General features: G+C 48.4%; 1 protein-coding gene across 1 annotated transcript in view; it reads left to right on the top strand.

The window, feature by feature from the left end:
* Grhl1 (grainyhead like transcription factor 1) overlaps positions 1 to 10,866 on the top strand; it is a 44,296-nt gene extending 33,430 nt beyond the window's left edge. The window contains exons 10-16 of the mRNA XM_052186043.1: positions 1,386 to 1,437; positions 1,782 to 1,921; positions 3,004 to 3,041; positions 5,151 to 5,242; positions 5,479 to 5,564; positions 7,921 to 7,985; positions 9,274 to 10,866. Coding sequence (XP_052042003.1) covers positions 1,386 to 1,437; positions 1,782 to 1,921; positions 3,004 to 3,041; positions 5,151 to 5,242; positions 5,479 to 5,564; positions 7,921 to 7,985; positions 9,274 to 9,388 — 588 coding nt within the window. The 3' untranslated portion in view covers positions 9,389 to 10,866. The remainder of the gene's footprint in view (positions 1 to 1,385; positions 1,438 to 1,781; positions 1,922 to 3,003; positions 3,042 to 5,150; positions 5,243 to 5,478; positions 5,565 to 7,920; positions 7,986 to 9,273) is intronic.
* Positions 10,867 to 16,366: the final 5,500 nt, after the last annotated feature.

The raw sequence follows: 16,366 nt of genomic DNA, 5'->3' as shown, positions 1-16,366 counted from the left end.
CACCTGCAGGTAAATGGCCTGCCCTGCTCCCTCCACTTCTGCAGCAGCCATGAGAATGTTTGCTTCCTGAGTCTAGCAAGGTTCTGTCATTTCAGAGTAGAGCGCAAGTCTCTACCTTGGCAGGAGCTGAGTTCCTTGTTATGGATATGGCTGATAAGACATTTGGTGTAGCTGCCTTTGGGGTGGAAGTGTGGTTTCTCTTCTAACTGAAGTTACGGTTAGGTTGTTGTTGTTTATTTGTGTGGGGGTGCTCATGTGTGTGTGCACAGGTGTGTGGGGAAACCAGAGTTTCATGTTGGATATCTCCTTTATTCATTTTTCCACCATATATTTTGAGGCAGAGTCTCTTGTGAACCCAGATCACCAGTTTGGCAGCTCTGGTGAGCTACCTTACTCCAGGGATGCACTGTCTGGCTTCAGCTCACTGGGGTTAGAGGCAGGGCAGCAGTGCCCACCCCATACCCAGCAAGTATGAGCAGGCTACGTGTCTACCATGCTGTACATTAGCCCCTTCTAGAGCAGGCAGGAGGTTGGTGTTCTGCTTTCAAACCTGATCCTCATCATGTAATGATGCCAAAGATCAGTGAGAGGCCCTCTACTTCCTCCTTCCTAGCAGGGAGTGTATTTAACAGAAACCAAAGCCGGCAGTCTCTTCCTGGCTGGGCCACTGTAAAGTCCTCCTTACCGCTCAGAGACATTATCACTCAACCAAGCACAATGAGTCAGCGTCACATTTTAATGTGTTGAATACTGTCCCATTTCAGGGCGTGGTTTTACTAGTGAGGTTTTGTGACTATTTTTGTGGGTTCAGTTGCATGATACTACTACTCAGCAGTTGACACACATGGCACAAATAAGCACGAAGGCCTCTTGTGTCATCTTTGTTTTTGTGAATGACACCTGATTGTTTCTGTCACTCACAGGCACCATGACTGACAGTGTGATGACATCTACTGCACAGGGAATATTCACAGGGCCAAATTCTAGTTTTTCTTTCATGGTCCTTTCCTGTGAGGTCGGGGAGGCGCCCACACCTTGGCGGGCATCGTGGCACGCTAGCGTGGTCTCTAAGCTTTACTTTTCGCCCGGCTACATCTATTATGAAGAGGAATTTCAGTTTATTTATGTTTAAAATAGATGTTTGCTGGGATTGATTTCCTGTAGTTAGAAATGGTTTTAAGAAGTTTTAAAAATGTAATTAGATATGTTAATTGTCAAAAGGAGTTTCCCATGTGACCTTTCCAGACAAGCTCACCATGTCAATGAACGGGGTAGACTTCTAAAGGGAAGCGGGTGTGGCGAGCGCATGCTGGCGCTCACTGCAGAGGAGAGAACCCAGTAGTTCCTGGAGGATCTGCTCAGACTCTTGTCTCCTTTGTCTGCAGGGAGCTGAACGGAAAATTCGGGATGAAGAACGAAAGCAGAGCAAGAGAAAAAGCAAGTACACTGACCCCAGTTCCCAGGGACTGCCTAATGGTGGCCTGCTGTGCCCTGCAGAGTGCAGGCTAGACCAGGGGTGGTGCAGACATGGCGAGAGCCCTGCTGCGCAGATGAATGCAGAGCCCTGCTCATAGAACTGCAGGCCCGTGGCATGGGTTACCCTCTGCTCAGGCCTTTTGGATGCTGGCTCTAACTCACTATGTAGACCAGGCTGGCATCCGAGTCATAGAGATAGACCAGCTTCTGCCTCCTACGTGCTAGGATTAAAGCCATGCACCACCATACCCGGCCAGCCCATAACTATAATCTCTTGGTGGCTTCTGTTTTTTTTTTCTCCCCAGTTTCTGACGTTAAGGTGCAACTGCTTCCCTCACACAAACGGACAGACATCACGGTGTTCAAGCCCTTCCTGGATCTCGACACTCAGCCTGTCCTCTTCATTCCTGATGTGCATTTTACCAACCTGCAGCGGGGCAGTCATGTAGGTAACCAGCCTCCCGGGAGAGGCTGCTAGGCCTGGCAAAAGAGAAGCACTGTGGCATTTTTTCATAACGTCAGACTGCAGTGGCACTTAACCACTTACTGAGCTCTCAGAAACGTTCAGTCACGGTGACGTGATGCACAAGGCCAAATCTGTCACTGGGTTCCCCTCGTATCTTTCATGTGGAAGCTCATGTAAAACTGTTGAGAATAGCATCACAGTTGGGGTGTGAATCTGTAGTCTGAGTTCAGCTTGGTGACACCTGTGTCCGAAGGCCCTCTTCCTGGAGTCCCCATTGTTGGATATCATCAATGTGCCCTACAGCCATGGCTTAGCAACTCAGACTAAATTTTACTATTATCATTATTATTGTTGTTTGGTTTTTTTCAAGACCAGGGTTCTCTGTGTAACCCTAGCTGTCCTGGAACTCGCTAGGTATAGCAGGTTAGACTCAAACTCAGAGATCTGCCTGCTTAGCCTCCTGAGTGCTGAGATTAAAGGCATTCACCACCCCCTCCTGGCTAACTCATGCTAAATTTAAAAACTAGCTGCACCCTGCTTTGTGGTGCAGGAGTTTCAAGTATAGCTTTTCTTTTTATACTAAGGTAAGGTAAATATCACAGAGGAGACCCTGCCATACGTTCACTGGCACAGATTTGTAAGGACTAATGAGTTTTCAGAGGTGTTGCCAACCTGTGATTCTAGCGAGCAGCCTCAGGGTAAGCTGGAGGCTGTGAAGGGCCTGTATCAGTGAATACCTGAGACTTTCAGGTCTCCGCAGTCTCCTGTGGGCTCTTTCAGTCTGACATCCCGTTGTAGAAACAGCCACACACAGTGGGTGGATGAAGGAGCATCTCACTAGATGCTGAGATCAGCAGCCTCCCGCAGCTTTGGTCCACATTCAGAGACCAGCCTGGGCCAGCAAAGTGGAAGAAAGCCGTGGAAATCTGTACATTAAAAGATACGGCTACAGGATTTGGTGTTAGACTGGTCACATTCAAAATGGTCTCTCTCTTAGGACTAATTATGTTCTGAGATATTTGACTGTGTTTGGATAACAGTCTGTGTGTGTTTGTTCCTAGGTTCTTTCTCTCCCCTCTGAAGAATTGGAAGGTGAAGGGTAAGTCCGCCCCCCCCTTTGTCTCACTCTGATAAACTCATTCAGTTTTGAAGTAATCTCGAACTTACAGAACCATAGAGATACAGTAAGAATCTGCTTCCTTCCTAGCCATTTAAGCACACCTTTCTCAGCCAGGTGTAGGGTACCTGCCATCCTAGTGCTTTTGAAACTGAGGCAGGAGGATGTGAGTTTGTGGCCAGCCAGGGCTGCACAGTGAGGTCCAGGCCAGCATGTTATAGTAAGACCCTCCTTCCAATAGAAAAATGAAGAGCCGGCCCAGAGCCTCCATTGCAGAGTGTCAGGTGCCTGTGTCCTATAAACAGGGGCCTGGCCTACATCCCACAGTGTGGAAGGGAGCCTTGTTGACTCGCTTGCAGACTCTGTTCAGGTCTCACTGGCTGTACAGTTATGCAAGTCCGGATCCAGTTCAGAGCCTCCTGTGGCGGTGTCTCTTTAACCATCCCAGTCTGGAACAGCCTGGTTTTCTGTCACCTTCAGGGCATCTTCAGTTGAGGCCTCGCCATGCACTCCAGCTGTGTACGTCAGCAGCACCACCCTCTGGCATCTCCTCCCCTAGGCCCCAGTTCAGTTCATCTCACTCCTGTGCCCTCAGTGAACACTCGCCGGAGCCTCTCTGCCTAGATTTCCTCCCTTTTCTTTTGGGTGCTGTGGAGACTGCCCTGTACCCTGTGAATGCCTCACTCACCTCCAGACTTCCAGTTTCCTCAGTATTTATATCGTACAGGACTCTGTTACTTTAAGTTCTGCCCGTCACTACTGGTCACAGGAAGTCACTGATGGCTTCCGTTACCTTGGAGCTGTTGTCCTTCGGAGCACCCTGGTCCTTGTCTCTGGTTCCCCATAGGAGAGGTAGTGTGTAGCATCCAGGACGGGACCCTAGATGTCTCTCTAAGGTCTCAGTGCTCCTGTCTATAAATAGCCTGCCTACCTCTTTGGGCTGTGTGCACAGAAGTCCCCTGCTGTTAGAATATCCACAGAGACCCTTCCTGCCTCATCCTTCATGGTAGCTTTGGGGCCGAATTTTGAAGAACAGTAGAGCCTGCCTTGGTAATTACACTTTTCCCTCACACAAAAGTACGTAGAGTTGGGACACCCAGCTGCCAGCCCAGCCTTTGCCCTCTTCCTTCATCTCAGTGTGTTGGTTTTGGCTTTTGAGACAGGGCCATCCCCTGGCCCAGGCTGCCCAGGACTCCCTGTGTAGCCGTGACTGGACTCCAGCTCACGAGCTCTCCGCCTCGGGCTTCTAAGGACTGGGATTGCAGGCCCCATGCCTGGCTTTTGGTTCTGTTTTTGCTTTCCCCCTCTCTGACTCTCCCAGCACGCATCCGTTGCTAGCTGTAGTTTATCCCACTACTAGGCCTGTGCCACTGGTTCCATTTTTGGTGTTTCAGACATGGCTCCTGCAGACACCTTTGCCAAGTGCTGGGTGGGAGCGTGGAGCTGAGAAACAGTGGTGCTTCCCAGCCTGTTCTGAATAAGCACTTGCTGCTCTTCCCGGTCACCTGTCCCTTCGCTCTCACCTCGCAGGCCCTAACCCAGTACGCGCCTTGCCAGCAGTGGCTCAGACCTGTGCACTTTCCTCTCAAGCTCCTTGTCTACTCTCCCTGCTCTTTTCGTGGACACCACAGTACGTCAAGGCTTTAGAAGCCACACTGTGGCTGTCACTCAAGCCCTCGAATACGCTGTGCTACCTGTGGCCTTGGAGCTCCGTGCAGCACAGACCACACGTTTTGATCACAGCTGTCCACCTGACAGAACTTGTACAAATTCCCTGTGACGTGAGTCCTTAAAGCTGAACAAAGGAGGCCGCCTCACCGCTGCTGCCGAGGCTGCCTTCTGTTGAGGCCTTTTGTGTTCTCCTGCTGGGTGCTGAGTTGGTGGAGGTCCAGCAGCGGGGCCATCCAGCATGCCATTGGGTGGCCCAGGCCACCACTCATGAGCCCTGCCTTGGCTGTTATCCGACTTGGACCACATAAAGAATGGGCGGAGTCTGAGTCTACAGTGCAGTGGTTGCTCTGAAGAACTCCTGCTTGTGCAGTTAACGGGACTCGAAACGCCTGACCTGACTCTGCATTGCCTCACCCACAGGTCTGTCTTGAAAAGGGGGCCATTTGGAACTGAAGATGACTTTGGAGTTCCTCCACCTGCTAAGCTGGCTCGGCCAGAAGAACCGAAGCGAGGTGTGTTGGCTGGCAGTGAGGAGTGGGAGTTCTAAGCTGCCAGTGAGCTCATGAGCATGGCCTATCTGGCCTCACCCTGCATGTTCACCCTTCAGGCCACCAGCACCTGTTAGATCCCAGGGCTCACACTGTGGTGCTGTATGTTGCTGTCCCTTATGGTACGAGAACCTGTGATCTGTCGTGTTTTGCTCGTGTGAATTAACTGTTCTCTTCTCCCCGCCCCCAAATCACCATAGTGCTGCTCTATGTCCGAAAGGAATCAGAAGAAGTCTTCGATGCCCTGATGCTCAAGACCCCGTCTCTGAAGGGCTTGATGGAGGCAGTAAGTAGGCCTCATGGCACCCCCTGAAGCATTTTATTAGACAACCTTATTTCTCTGTCACTCTGGAACCTCGGCCTCTTTTCCCAGCTCTGCTTTGCGTATGTGTATAGCATTGCCTGCGTGTGACCTGCCTTGGGCATCCTCTCTTGACTGCAGGTCTGTTTTGCCCCTTGTGACTGTCCTGAGTTGGTCTGTGAATCGCTCTGTCAAGTTCACTCTGCCACATTCAGTGAATTTGTGATAGCCTAAGGGGAGTTTAACTTTTATCTTCTTGATTAAAAAGAAAATTCAAGTAACAAACCACTTAGAAGTTGACAATAATAGTAAAGCCTTAGAAATGCCATCCATACAACAGTGGCTCAGTTGAATGTGGTAGCACAATCTGTCATTTCTAAAACTCAGGAAGCCAGGGCAGAGACTGAGAATTGGAGACAAGGCTATCTCAGCTCTCAGCTGTCTCTGCTTCCTCCTTGTCTCTGCTAGCCATGCCTTCCAGACTTTATCCAGAGCACATCTGAGCAGAGGCAGAGGTGACCTCCCACCCCAGGAGCTGGCGGAGGCTGCATTCAGCCAAGCGTGTATCTCTGTGGGGCAATGGGAAGGAGGTGCATTTGGACTTCCCCTCTGACTTGTCTTGGCCAGAATTCTAGCATCAGTGATGTGTCCTGACATTTTCCAGCCGTAAATCATGGACATTTTGATCTCAAAGGGATGCATAGTTGAAATTGGACTAGAAGTTGTCCTTTGACAACTGTAGTATGCTAAAGCCTCTTGACAAACCTTTTAAAAATGAACCAACAAAAACCATGGTCTCACTGTGTAGTCCAGGCTGGTCTAGAACTTTCTGTATAGCCCATTCTGTTCCTAGACTCCCTATTGCTGGGATTTCAGATGACCACACTCAGCTTTGTCTAGGTGCCATTGTAAGCACTGGAGGCACCAAGGTAATGACGAGATGCTATGGAGTAGTAGATTGCCCAGCTGGGAAGACAGAAGTGAATAGAATCAGCGAATAGAATAACTCATAGGTAAGACTTCAGATAGGGAAGTGCAGTGAAGGAACATAAGTCAGATGAGGTGACAGTGGGCCCAGCACCCCTCAGGGGACCCTTCCTGCATAGTTTGGCCTTAGATCAGTGGCCTTCTGGCATTAGCTCATTAGCCTCCTGAGTGCCGGGATTACAGGCATGCCCACTGTCTTAGTCGGGGTTTCTATTCCTGCACAAACATCATAACCAAGAAGCAAGCTGGGGAGGAAAGGGTTTATTCAGCTTACACTTCCATGCTGCTGATCATCACCAAAGGAAGTCAGGACTGGAACTCAAGCAGGTCAGGAAGCAGGAGCTGATGCAGAGGCCATGGAGGGATGTTTCTTACTGGCTTGCTTCCCCTGGCTTGCTCAGCCTGCTCTCTTATAGAAACCAAGAACACCAGCCCAGAGATGGAACCACCCACAAGGGGCCCTCCCCTCTTGATCACTAATTGAGGAAATGCCCCACAGCTGGATCTCATGGAGGCACTTCCCCAACTGAAGCTCCTTTCTCTGTGATAACTCTAGCCTGTGTCAAGTTGACACACAAAACCAGCCAGTACACCCACCATTTGGGCTTTTGCATTCCTTAAAGAGGACACAAACTTTGAGTGGCATTTCCATGACTCTCAGAGATGAATGCATTTCTCAGACCAGCACCATGTGCATTTGCACATGCTAGGCCTGGTGTGCACTGGTGCTCCAGTGAGCAAAGCTGAGGCAGTATTGGCTTCTGGGTGGAGCAGATGGGGCAGAAGACATCAAGGAGTGTGCACAGGAAGCTAGGCCTACTCTGAACACAGGCCCTGCCACACCCTCCTCTCAGGGTCCCAGCTAGCTATGGGTGTTTCTTCCACTCAGTTGACTTGTTGACATCTGAATTAATTAGGGAAATACCAGTTCCCTTCTTCCAGGATGTGGTCTGGGTCTTAACCCCCTCATAGCACAGGCAACACACACACACACACACACCCCACCCCACCCCACAAAAGACGGTTCAGTGCTTAAGGACACTAGCTGTTCTTCCAGAGGACCTGAGTTCTGTTCCCAGCACCCGTATGATGGCTCACAGCTGTCTGTAATTCCAGTCTCGGGATCCAGTGCCTTCCTCTGGCTTCCAAAGGCATCAGACATCTGGTTTATAGATACACATGCAGGCAAAACACATACACATAAATGTAAAATTAATTAATGCATACACATAGACATGCACATAAGTAAAGAGAAATCTTAAAAAGAAAACAAGATGAAATGAAAGATGAGTATAATCGTGGCTGTCTTTTAAAGCCTTGGCAACAGCACACTTTTTATTCTCTGTTCTTTTAGATCTCAGACAAGTATGATGTTCCCCATGACAAGATTGGGAAAATATTCAAGAAGTGCAAAAAAGGGTGAGTACTGGCAGTGTCCTGTGCACCCTGCTGGCAGTCGCCCGCAGCACGGCTGTGACATGCCTTCAGTGCCATCGTCCAGAAGCCTCCAGGAAGTGCAAGTGTTAAGACTGGGAGAAAGTAGAAGAGCTGGTCAGGGTCACACTGTAGCCCAGGCTAGCTCTGAACCCATGACAATCCTTCTATTTCAGCCTCCACAGTGCAGGGAGTGTGGGCGAGAAACACCAGGCCTCCCTTTTGTTATCAAAAATTATATTAAATTTATCATATTAAATCATTTACTCAATATTGATCTTCCTTTGAAGATCAAGGTTGGTTTTTTTTTTTTTCAAAGAAAAGACAAATCTGTGTTTGCCCTTCCCACGCCTGGCCACTGAGGTGAGGTGGCCACACATTCCAGGGCATGTGAGGAACCTGCCTGAGAGTGTCACCACCCCTCACCAGCCAGGTGCTAGGCTGACACAGTCCATGCCCCTCGCCTAGTTTTTGAGATGGGTTTGAGTGTTTAGAAGTGAGGCCTCACCTGTGATCATGTGGTTCGGTGACACAGGAGCTATGACTCAAACCAGTTTTGTCTGTCCCACTCACTGCCTTTCCCTTTCTTCCTGAGCACCCTACCCTGGGCTGTATTTTCAAGCTATAGATAATTGCTTCTTGTCAAGAAATTAAATCTTAGTATATTTGTGTGTGTGTGTGTGTGTGTGTGTGTGTCCATGCTTTGGAGAGCCAGTTCTCTCTCTCTACTGTGTGGGTAGCAAGAATAGACCAGAGACCACCATGCTTGGCTGCAGGCACCTTTACCTGCTGAGCCATCTTTCTGGCCCCAGAAAAATGACTATTTTTAGATCTGTTAAAATTTTCTAGATGAGTCTGATGGGACGGGTTTAAACTTTGAGGGTGGCTTGTCAGGAAGCTTCCCATGGAGATGAGTTCAACGGAATCGCTCTCTGCAGTATACAGCTACAGATACTCTGCAGGGTTAGTTTTCCATACCGGGTACCACTCAGTGGGTGAACACTAGGCCAGAAGGGATCAAAAGGGCAGTGTTTCCTGTCTGTCACCTGCTTCCACCACTGGGATCCTTTCCTCAGTTCCCTCCCTAGCCAGTTCTCACTGGTCCTGGCCATAGGCACCGTGGGACTCCCTGTCCTTTGGATGAGGCAGCTGCAGCATGGGAGGGCGTCCCCATAAGTCACAGCCAGCCAGTATTCAGCCGATGAGCAAATCCAAGGCTAGCTCCCCGGCCAGCCAGGAAGGAGGGTAGAGACTCATGTCCTCTCTTTCCCAGGATCCTCGTGAACATGGACGACAACATTGTAAAGCACTACTCCAATGAAGACACCTTCCAGCTGCAGATCGAAGAAGCCGGCGGGTCGTACAAGCTCACCCTGACAGAGATTTAAGGGGGCCGTGGGGGGCACTCAGCTCCCAGGCGTGGGAATTCAGTGAAAGTGTTCCATAGATGTTATAGTTGGCCAGCTGAGGAGCCCAGGCACCTACCCTGCAGAACCTTAAATATCCGGGAAGGAACCTTTCACATTGGAAATGGCGCTGTGTATACCATGCTGTGTTGCTGTTTTCCTTGTGATAGAAATCCATGTGTCGTCGTCATTGTTGTTTGAATTTCTGATGTGCTTAGAAAGTGAACCGTGAGAACTTTGTACCAGATCTAACAAACCGTGGGAACCTTTGGGTTATCTGCTGCACTACCTGTCAAAATCTGCCTGTGTCCGTGAGAGCAGCGGGCTGCTGGCTGGAAGAGGGGAGGCAGTAGCTTGTCTTTGAGGATTTTGTGTTCTCGCCTGACCTCAGTCTAACTCTGACTGCCTTGAGGAGTGGGCCCAGGCCTCAGCAATAAAGGCTGAGCCTTCTCGCTCCACCTCTCCTCCTCCAGTGTTTACTAAATAGGGTGCATTACTGGAACCTTCCCTTGCAACTTCCTTGGACATGTTGACTGCCTTTCTGATGAAGAACTTACGTGAGTGACGGTGTGAAGTTAGTTCAGTTAAAGCTGCGTTGTATATAAGTGCAATATCTTTTTGAAGGTCTGCCTGTAAATGTGTATATATATATATGTCTGATATAAATATATAATATATAAATACGGTGTCTGTGTACAGATAGTGAAGGCGAGCAGGAAGATCTACCTTGAAAACCCTCTTAGAGAAGAGGTTAAGTTATTACTGATAACATGGACGAAGCAGGTAGAACGCCGTTTTCCCAAACACAAGGAAGTGTTCCTTAGCATAGCAAAGAGCCATCTCGTGTGGCAGGGCCATCTGCTGTTGTGAATGTTGTCACTGTGTGGGTTTCTCACCCTGAGTGGAGCTCATGGAAGACTGGACTGCAGCTTCTATCTGAGGTGTGTGTGCAGGTGTCAGCCAGCTGTGCCCATGCAGAGAGAGACAGCTGTCGTCATGAACCAGCGATGCAAACCAAAATGGGCCGATCCTACAAGTGCCGTGTTTCAGAGCATCCAGGCCTCAGCCACTGCATGCTTTAACTGGAAAGCATTCATGAATTTACATTACTGTGGTAGGCGAATGTTTTGTACACACTTAAATATTTAAAAACAAAACCAAACTTTACAATGTAATTGTATAACGAATCCTGTAACAGAAATACAATTGCGGGTTTCTTTAGGTTCAGGGAGCTAGAATAGGCCATTTGTATGAGTAGGACTGTTAGCTGTAGACTTAGATTAAAAAGTACTCTAATGAAGTATGTGAACAAATAGCTGGTTTTCTAAGATACGGGATACGGGTCATATAACAATATTTTCTATTTTGTTTTATGAAATCAGTTTTATCTGTTTTAATTGTATCATTGAACATATGTTTTAAACCAAAGGGATTGAATTTTATATGTCTGTTCCACACGATGTCGGCTCCTGTTATTCAGTGTAACTCCTTTACTCAGCCTTGCCCTTGCCTTGACTAACCCGGACCTCTGTGTAGACCAGATGGCTTCAAACTCTAGAGTTCTGCTCCCCAAGTGCAGGGATTGAAGGCATGGTCCCCACATCCAGCAGTGTTTGTAAAGCCCAGACTGACTTTGAATTCATAAACCTCCTGCCTCAGTCCCCCCAGCACTGGAATTACATGCATGTACCAACCACCATGTGTAAAATATGCTTTTAATGAACCTGATGCAATTAATGAAGTCAGCTGGCCTGGAAGAGTTCCTGTGACTTCTGAGCCTTTTCCCTGACCACATCCTTAGTCCCACAGTGCAGTCTGTGTCTGCAGCCTGGGCTCCTGATGGCTCGGTGGCTTAGGTCCAGCATGGGAAGCTCATCCGCCCAGCCCCGACTGGCTCAACTCCTCACTCGACTCTGACCTACGCCTCGGAACCTGGCATTGCCCAAGAGGCAGCCACCCTGCCCAGCACCGGTTACCTTTTAGGCATTCAAGAAACTTACAATGGTAACTTTTCCTGCCTTTAGACAACCCAGGCAGTTTTGAGGCTAAAGCAGAGGGTTTTGTGAAATTTCTAAGCTCAGAAATAAGCCTAGGTAGGACTTGGACCGCATGGCTCAGTGGGTAAAAACCCTAGTGAACAGTGATGGCTAAAGCAGAGATAACTTGAGAAAATGGCTCAGGGAAAGGGTGGTTTCAAGGAACAAGAGACCCCAGTGGGAGGGTGTTGCAGAGGGAGGCCCAGTGGGTCTCTGCACATGGACAACTAGCTGGGTCTTGGGAGTGTTGAACGGGTATACGGTGTTCTTCATTTCTGTGCTCCAGGAAGGACTGTGTGACTGTCCTCCCATGTTGGTGGCATTCACATCCTACCTGAGGTCACAAGCAGTGCAAACAGGCTCTGACATCTGCCTCCTGCGGGTTAAACCCGGTGCCCAGAGGGGATCCCAGGCTGTGCTCAGGTCTCCTGTGTCTTAGGTGCACGACTCCGGATCCTGAACTCTAAGCCCATCACCCCCTGGTCCCAAACTCCTGTATCTAGTACACATTTCAAATCTCTGAATCAAATACAAATGTAACATCAAAAAAAAAAAAGTCCAATTGGCTACCAGAATGAACATCCCAGCTCCATGAGAAGGTGACTGGAGTTTAGACAGCCACCTCCAAATCCTCCAAGAAAGCTACTGAGAAGGTGCTATGGGATCAAAGTGTCTGGAGCGAGCTCTTTCATGGGATTAGAGCTAAAGATGCCACTGACTCCACCACCGTGGTCACAGAGTGGAGAGTGGCTGTACCCAGCCAGGAAATAGAATGACATTCATCTGGTCTTAACGGACAAAATGAAGGAGAAGATGTGTTCTGGGATCCAGAGACCTAGGGCAGGTGCCACATAGACCCGGAGCTCTTAGGTGTGGCTGGCAGGAGCCGTGTCTTCTGCAGCAGCAGACCCACTGGCTGGACATGAGATGCAGCGCCTCCTCCCATGATTGATTGACAGCATCCTGGATGACTGCTATCAATGTAAGGAGATTGCTTGGAGGACGCAGGCCTCTACCTTGAAATGAGGACATGTGAGAAGGTTGACTAAGCTCGAGAGGTGGCTTCCCCGTCCCCAGCGGCCATGGCCTCCCTTCCCCCCCACGTGGTATCCCCCTGCCTTCAACAAAGCATTCAGTGGTAGGGATGAAGGTTGTGCATTGGCGCAGCAGCAGCCTTCTGCTCCCCAACACTCATGTAGCCATGGCTACTGCTCAGTGTCCAGTCACCCAGCCACAAGCAGAGGCCAGCACTAAGCCGAGCTATAACACCATCTCCCATCATAGAAGGGACAGCATTTGACTCTTATTGGAATCTATACTGGATTTCCTTCACCCTCCTTGCATGATTAATACTCCTGCTAAAACTACCACCTGCACGCTTGCATGCTTGCAGAGTGCCCTGTCCACTATCACGATATTCCGCACAGCACTGCCTCTGACCAAAACACCCGCTTCACAGCCAAAGACATGACCCAGTGAGCCCACGCTCATAGAATCCTCATGTCTCACCGTGTTCCTCACTGTCCCAAGGGCTATCTTTTTTTTTTAAGATTTGTTTATTATATGAGTACACTGTCACTGTCTTCAGACACAGCAGAAGAGGGCATCAGATATCATTACAGATAGTTGTGAGCCACCATATGGTTGCTGGGATTTGAACTCAGGACCTTTGGAAGAGCAGTCAGTGCTCTTAACCGCTGAGCCATCTCTCCAGCCCTTTTTTTGTTTGTTTGTTTGTTTGTTTGTTTGTTTTTCAATACAGGGTTTCTCTGTGTATCCCTGCCTGTCCTGGAACTCACTCTGTAGACCAGGCTGGCCTTGAACTCAGAAATCAGCCTGCCTCTGCCTCCCAAGTGCTAGGATTAAAGGCGTGAACCACCACCGCCTGGCTCCAAGGGCTATCTTAATAGAGCTGCATACTGTCCCTTTGATGACTCCATCACAAGGCCACCTAGCTCTTAAAGGGCTAAAGCAAGGTTCTCCAGAAAGCTGCATTTGCTCTGAGTCAACATGAGCACAGACGCTGAGGTTTCTGCTCTTGAGACTCCTCCCATCCAGGAGTCAAAGGATGAAGTGTCAGTGGAACCACTGTGACCTCCCAGAAAAACTGCTTTCCGTCTTGTCGTGGTGGCACATACCTGTTAATCACTGCAGTTGCAGGGGGAGGGCCAGGACTTGGTCAGACTCAGCTACGTAGATAGTCATGCCAATGCTACAAGATCATGTATCAGAACAAGGAGCTGGAGCCGTGGCTTAGCCTCAGGAGTGTGCATCTCTTCTTGCTGAGGTCTCAAGTTTGGTTCTCAGCACCCGCACTGGTGACTTAACCTCCACATGTAATTTCAGCTCTAAGGAGTTTGAGGCCTCTGGGTAACTGCACTCATGCATACATACACATACATTTGCAGATTTTTTTCAAATAAAGTATTTTAAAATCTTTTGAAAAGGAGCGAAAACAAAACCTTTTGTTCCTGTTTGTTATTCTGTGCCCTGCTGACCCCATGGTTCTTAGATACAAAACCAAGGATGCTTCTACCAAGACACACGGGAGTCCACTGAGCTGGACAGGACAGCTGCCCCCTAGCATGTGACACAGACAGCCCATGGGTGGAGCCACCCACCTTGAGGGCAGGTCCCCTCTCCACTAATGCTCTTTGGAAATGTCCTCACATACCCACCTAGATGTGATTCTCCTCATCAGTGCCTTAGGTGTTCCTTCACCCAACCAGGTTGACAAAGTTAATCATTATGAAGGCCCAGACTCTTCAGGAGGAAAAGGCTTTTCTATACATGCCTCAGTCCAAGCACATTCAGAACACACAGAAGGTAGTTTATATATAAATGGCAGCTACCACCTATAACCAGTCACAAACTGAGAACTATGATAGCCATAATTCCTCATCATCATAAATACAGCTATGTATAGATCCACATCTAGTGCAAATCTCTGTTCTCTCTTCTTACTCCCATACTATATGTAATGTAAGATAAAGTGACTTTTATTGGTATTTGAGAATCACATTTTGACAGCATAGTATTTTAAGGTATGGATTATTAAGAGAGTATACATGGCTCAAAGATGCCACCTTCCCCTGGGGGAGGGGATTAGGCTGTCTTTGACTGGGTAAGAAGAGGCATGTCTTGTTTGGAGATGAAGTGTGGCTTAAGGTGATAAGTATGGTTACTAAATTGTCAAAGGGTGGACAGGGACTAAGAGTTCCCAGGAATCTGGCAAAACATCTCTACTAGAGATGAGCCCTGGGGGTACTGAGGCCTACTGTGAACTCAGTACTTGGTAGAAGATAAGAGAGTCCAACAGTTCAAGGTCATCCTTAGTATGCGGTGAGCTCAAAGCCAGTCTAAGCTACATTGGACCTTAACTGAAATACGAGTCGCACCCTATATCATAGTGTATGAATCAGTGGACCGATCCATCTACTTGCACCATCCAGCCCTCTGGGATCAGAGGTTGAGTAGAGCAGGAGGTAAAGGAAGGAGAGACCCACTCTCTCCCCTTCGGCTGGTGTATCCGCCTCTCCTCCTGCTCTCAGATACCCCCGCTCCAAGTTCTCAGGCCTTCAAACCCAGTCCAATACTGACCACTGCTCTGCCTTCTCTACCTCCCCACCCCCTAGACCAAATTAGTTCCCCTGGGTCTCCAGTAAGCAAACAACCTTCTCTGCCTGGATAATTTTGTGGTCTCCACCCTTACTCTCCCTTACACATGTGTGCATGCATTAAAGAGCCGATGGAAGATAACTGTATGTGGTTATATAGAGATGAACAGGACTGTCCTCTGTAGAGAGAACAGCTTATGTATTGTGTGGATGCATCACCTATAGACTAGGTGGTGAGACATCGGGAGGCAAAGAGAATTCTGGGATAGTGCCGGGCACAGGAGTCACCTGGGAAAATGTGACAAGACAGATGCATGGTACCTGAACATAGGTAACCAGCCACATAACAGAATGTAGGTTAAAATAAGTGGGTTTATTGGGGCTGGAGAGATGGCACAGTGGTTAAGAGCATTGACTGCTCTTCCGGAGGTCCTGAGTTCAAATCCTAACCACGTGGTGGCTCACAACCATCTGTAATGAGATCTGATGCCCTCTTCTGGTGTGTCTGAAGACAGCTACAGTGTACTTACATATAATAAATAAATCTTTGGGCTGGAGTGAGCAGGGCCTGGAGCAAGAAGAGGTCCTGAGTTCAATTCCCAGCAACCATCTGTACAGCTACAGTGTGCTCATATATATAAAATAAATAAATAAGTCTTTTAAAAAGTGGGTTATTTTAGTTACAATTCTAGTCAGAGAAGAGCCTAGCTACATGGCTAAAGTATTTGTAAATGTCTGAGTCTTATTTCTGGAAACATGGAGCTGGGGAGAAACCAGAATTAACTTCTACAGTCCTCTGTATAGAGAGACTCTCTTATAAGCATTACCTGTCAATAAAAAAGTCTATGGCCAATGAACTGAAACAGGAAATAGGAGATGGGACACTGGCAGAAAGAGAGAGGATTGTGGGAAATACTGAGAGAATAAAGGGAGATTCGAGAGACATGCTGAGGAAGAAGCAGGTTAGGACAGATAACCATGTGGAAGACAGAATAATGTGAATGGGTTAAATATATTATGAGCTAGTCAAGGAATGAGCCAAAGTTAATAATAAGTAGTCTCAGAATTGTCATTCTGGGAGCCAGGTGTGTGAAAAAAGGAAAAATGGATTTTTTTTTTCTTTTTTACATCTCTGCAACAGGCAACAACCACCCAGCTGGACTTCCTATTTCCCTTCAGTGATGGATAGGGAGGTCACAGGAGCCTCACCTGAGTACTTACCCCATGTCACATGGCCTCAGAGAGGAGCTAGAGTATTCATTTAGGGGAGGGGACTAAAAGAGGGCTTCATCTACGCAGCTATGGAA

The sequence above is a fragment of the Apodemus sylvaticus genome, chromosome 6 (assembly GCF_947179515.1).
Source record: "Apodemus sylvaticus chromosome 6, mApoSyl1.1, whole genome shotgun sequence".
In the NCBI taxonomy this organism is placed as follows: Eukaryota; Metazoa; Chordata; class Mammalia; order Rodentia; family Muridae; genus Apodemus; species Apodemus sylvaticus.
This window is presented reverse-complemented; position numbering and strand designations above follow the sequence as displayed.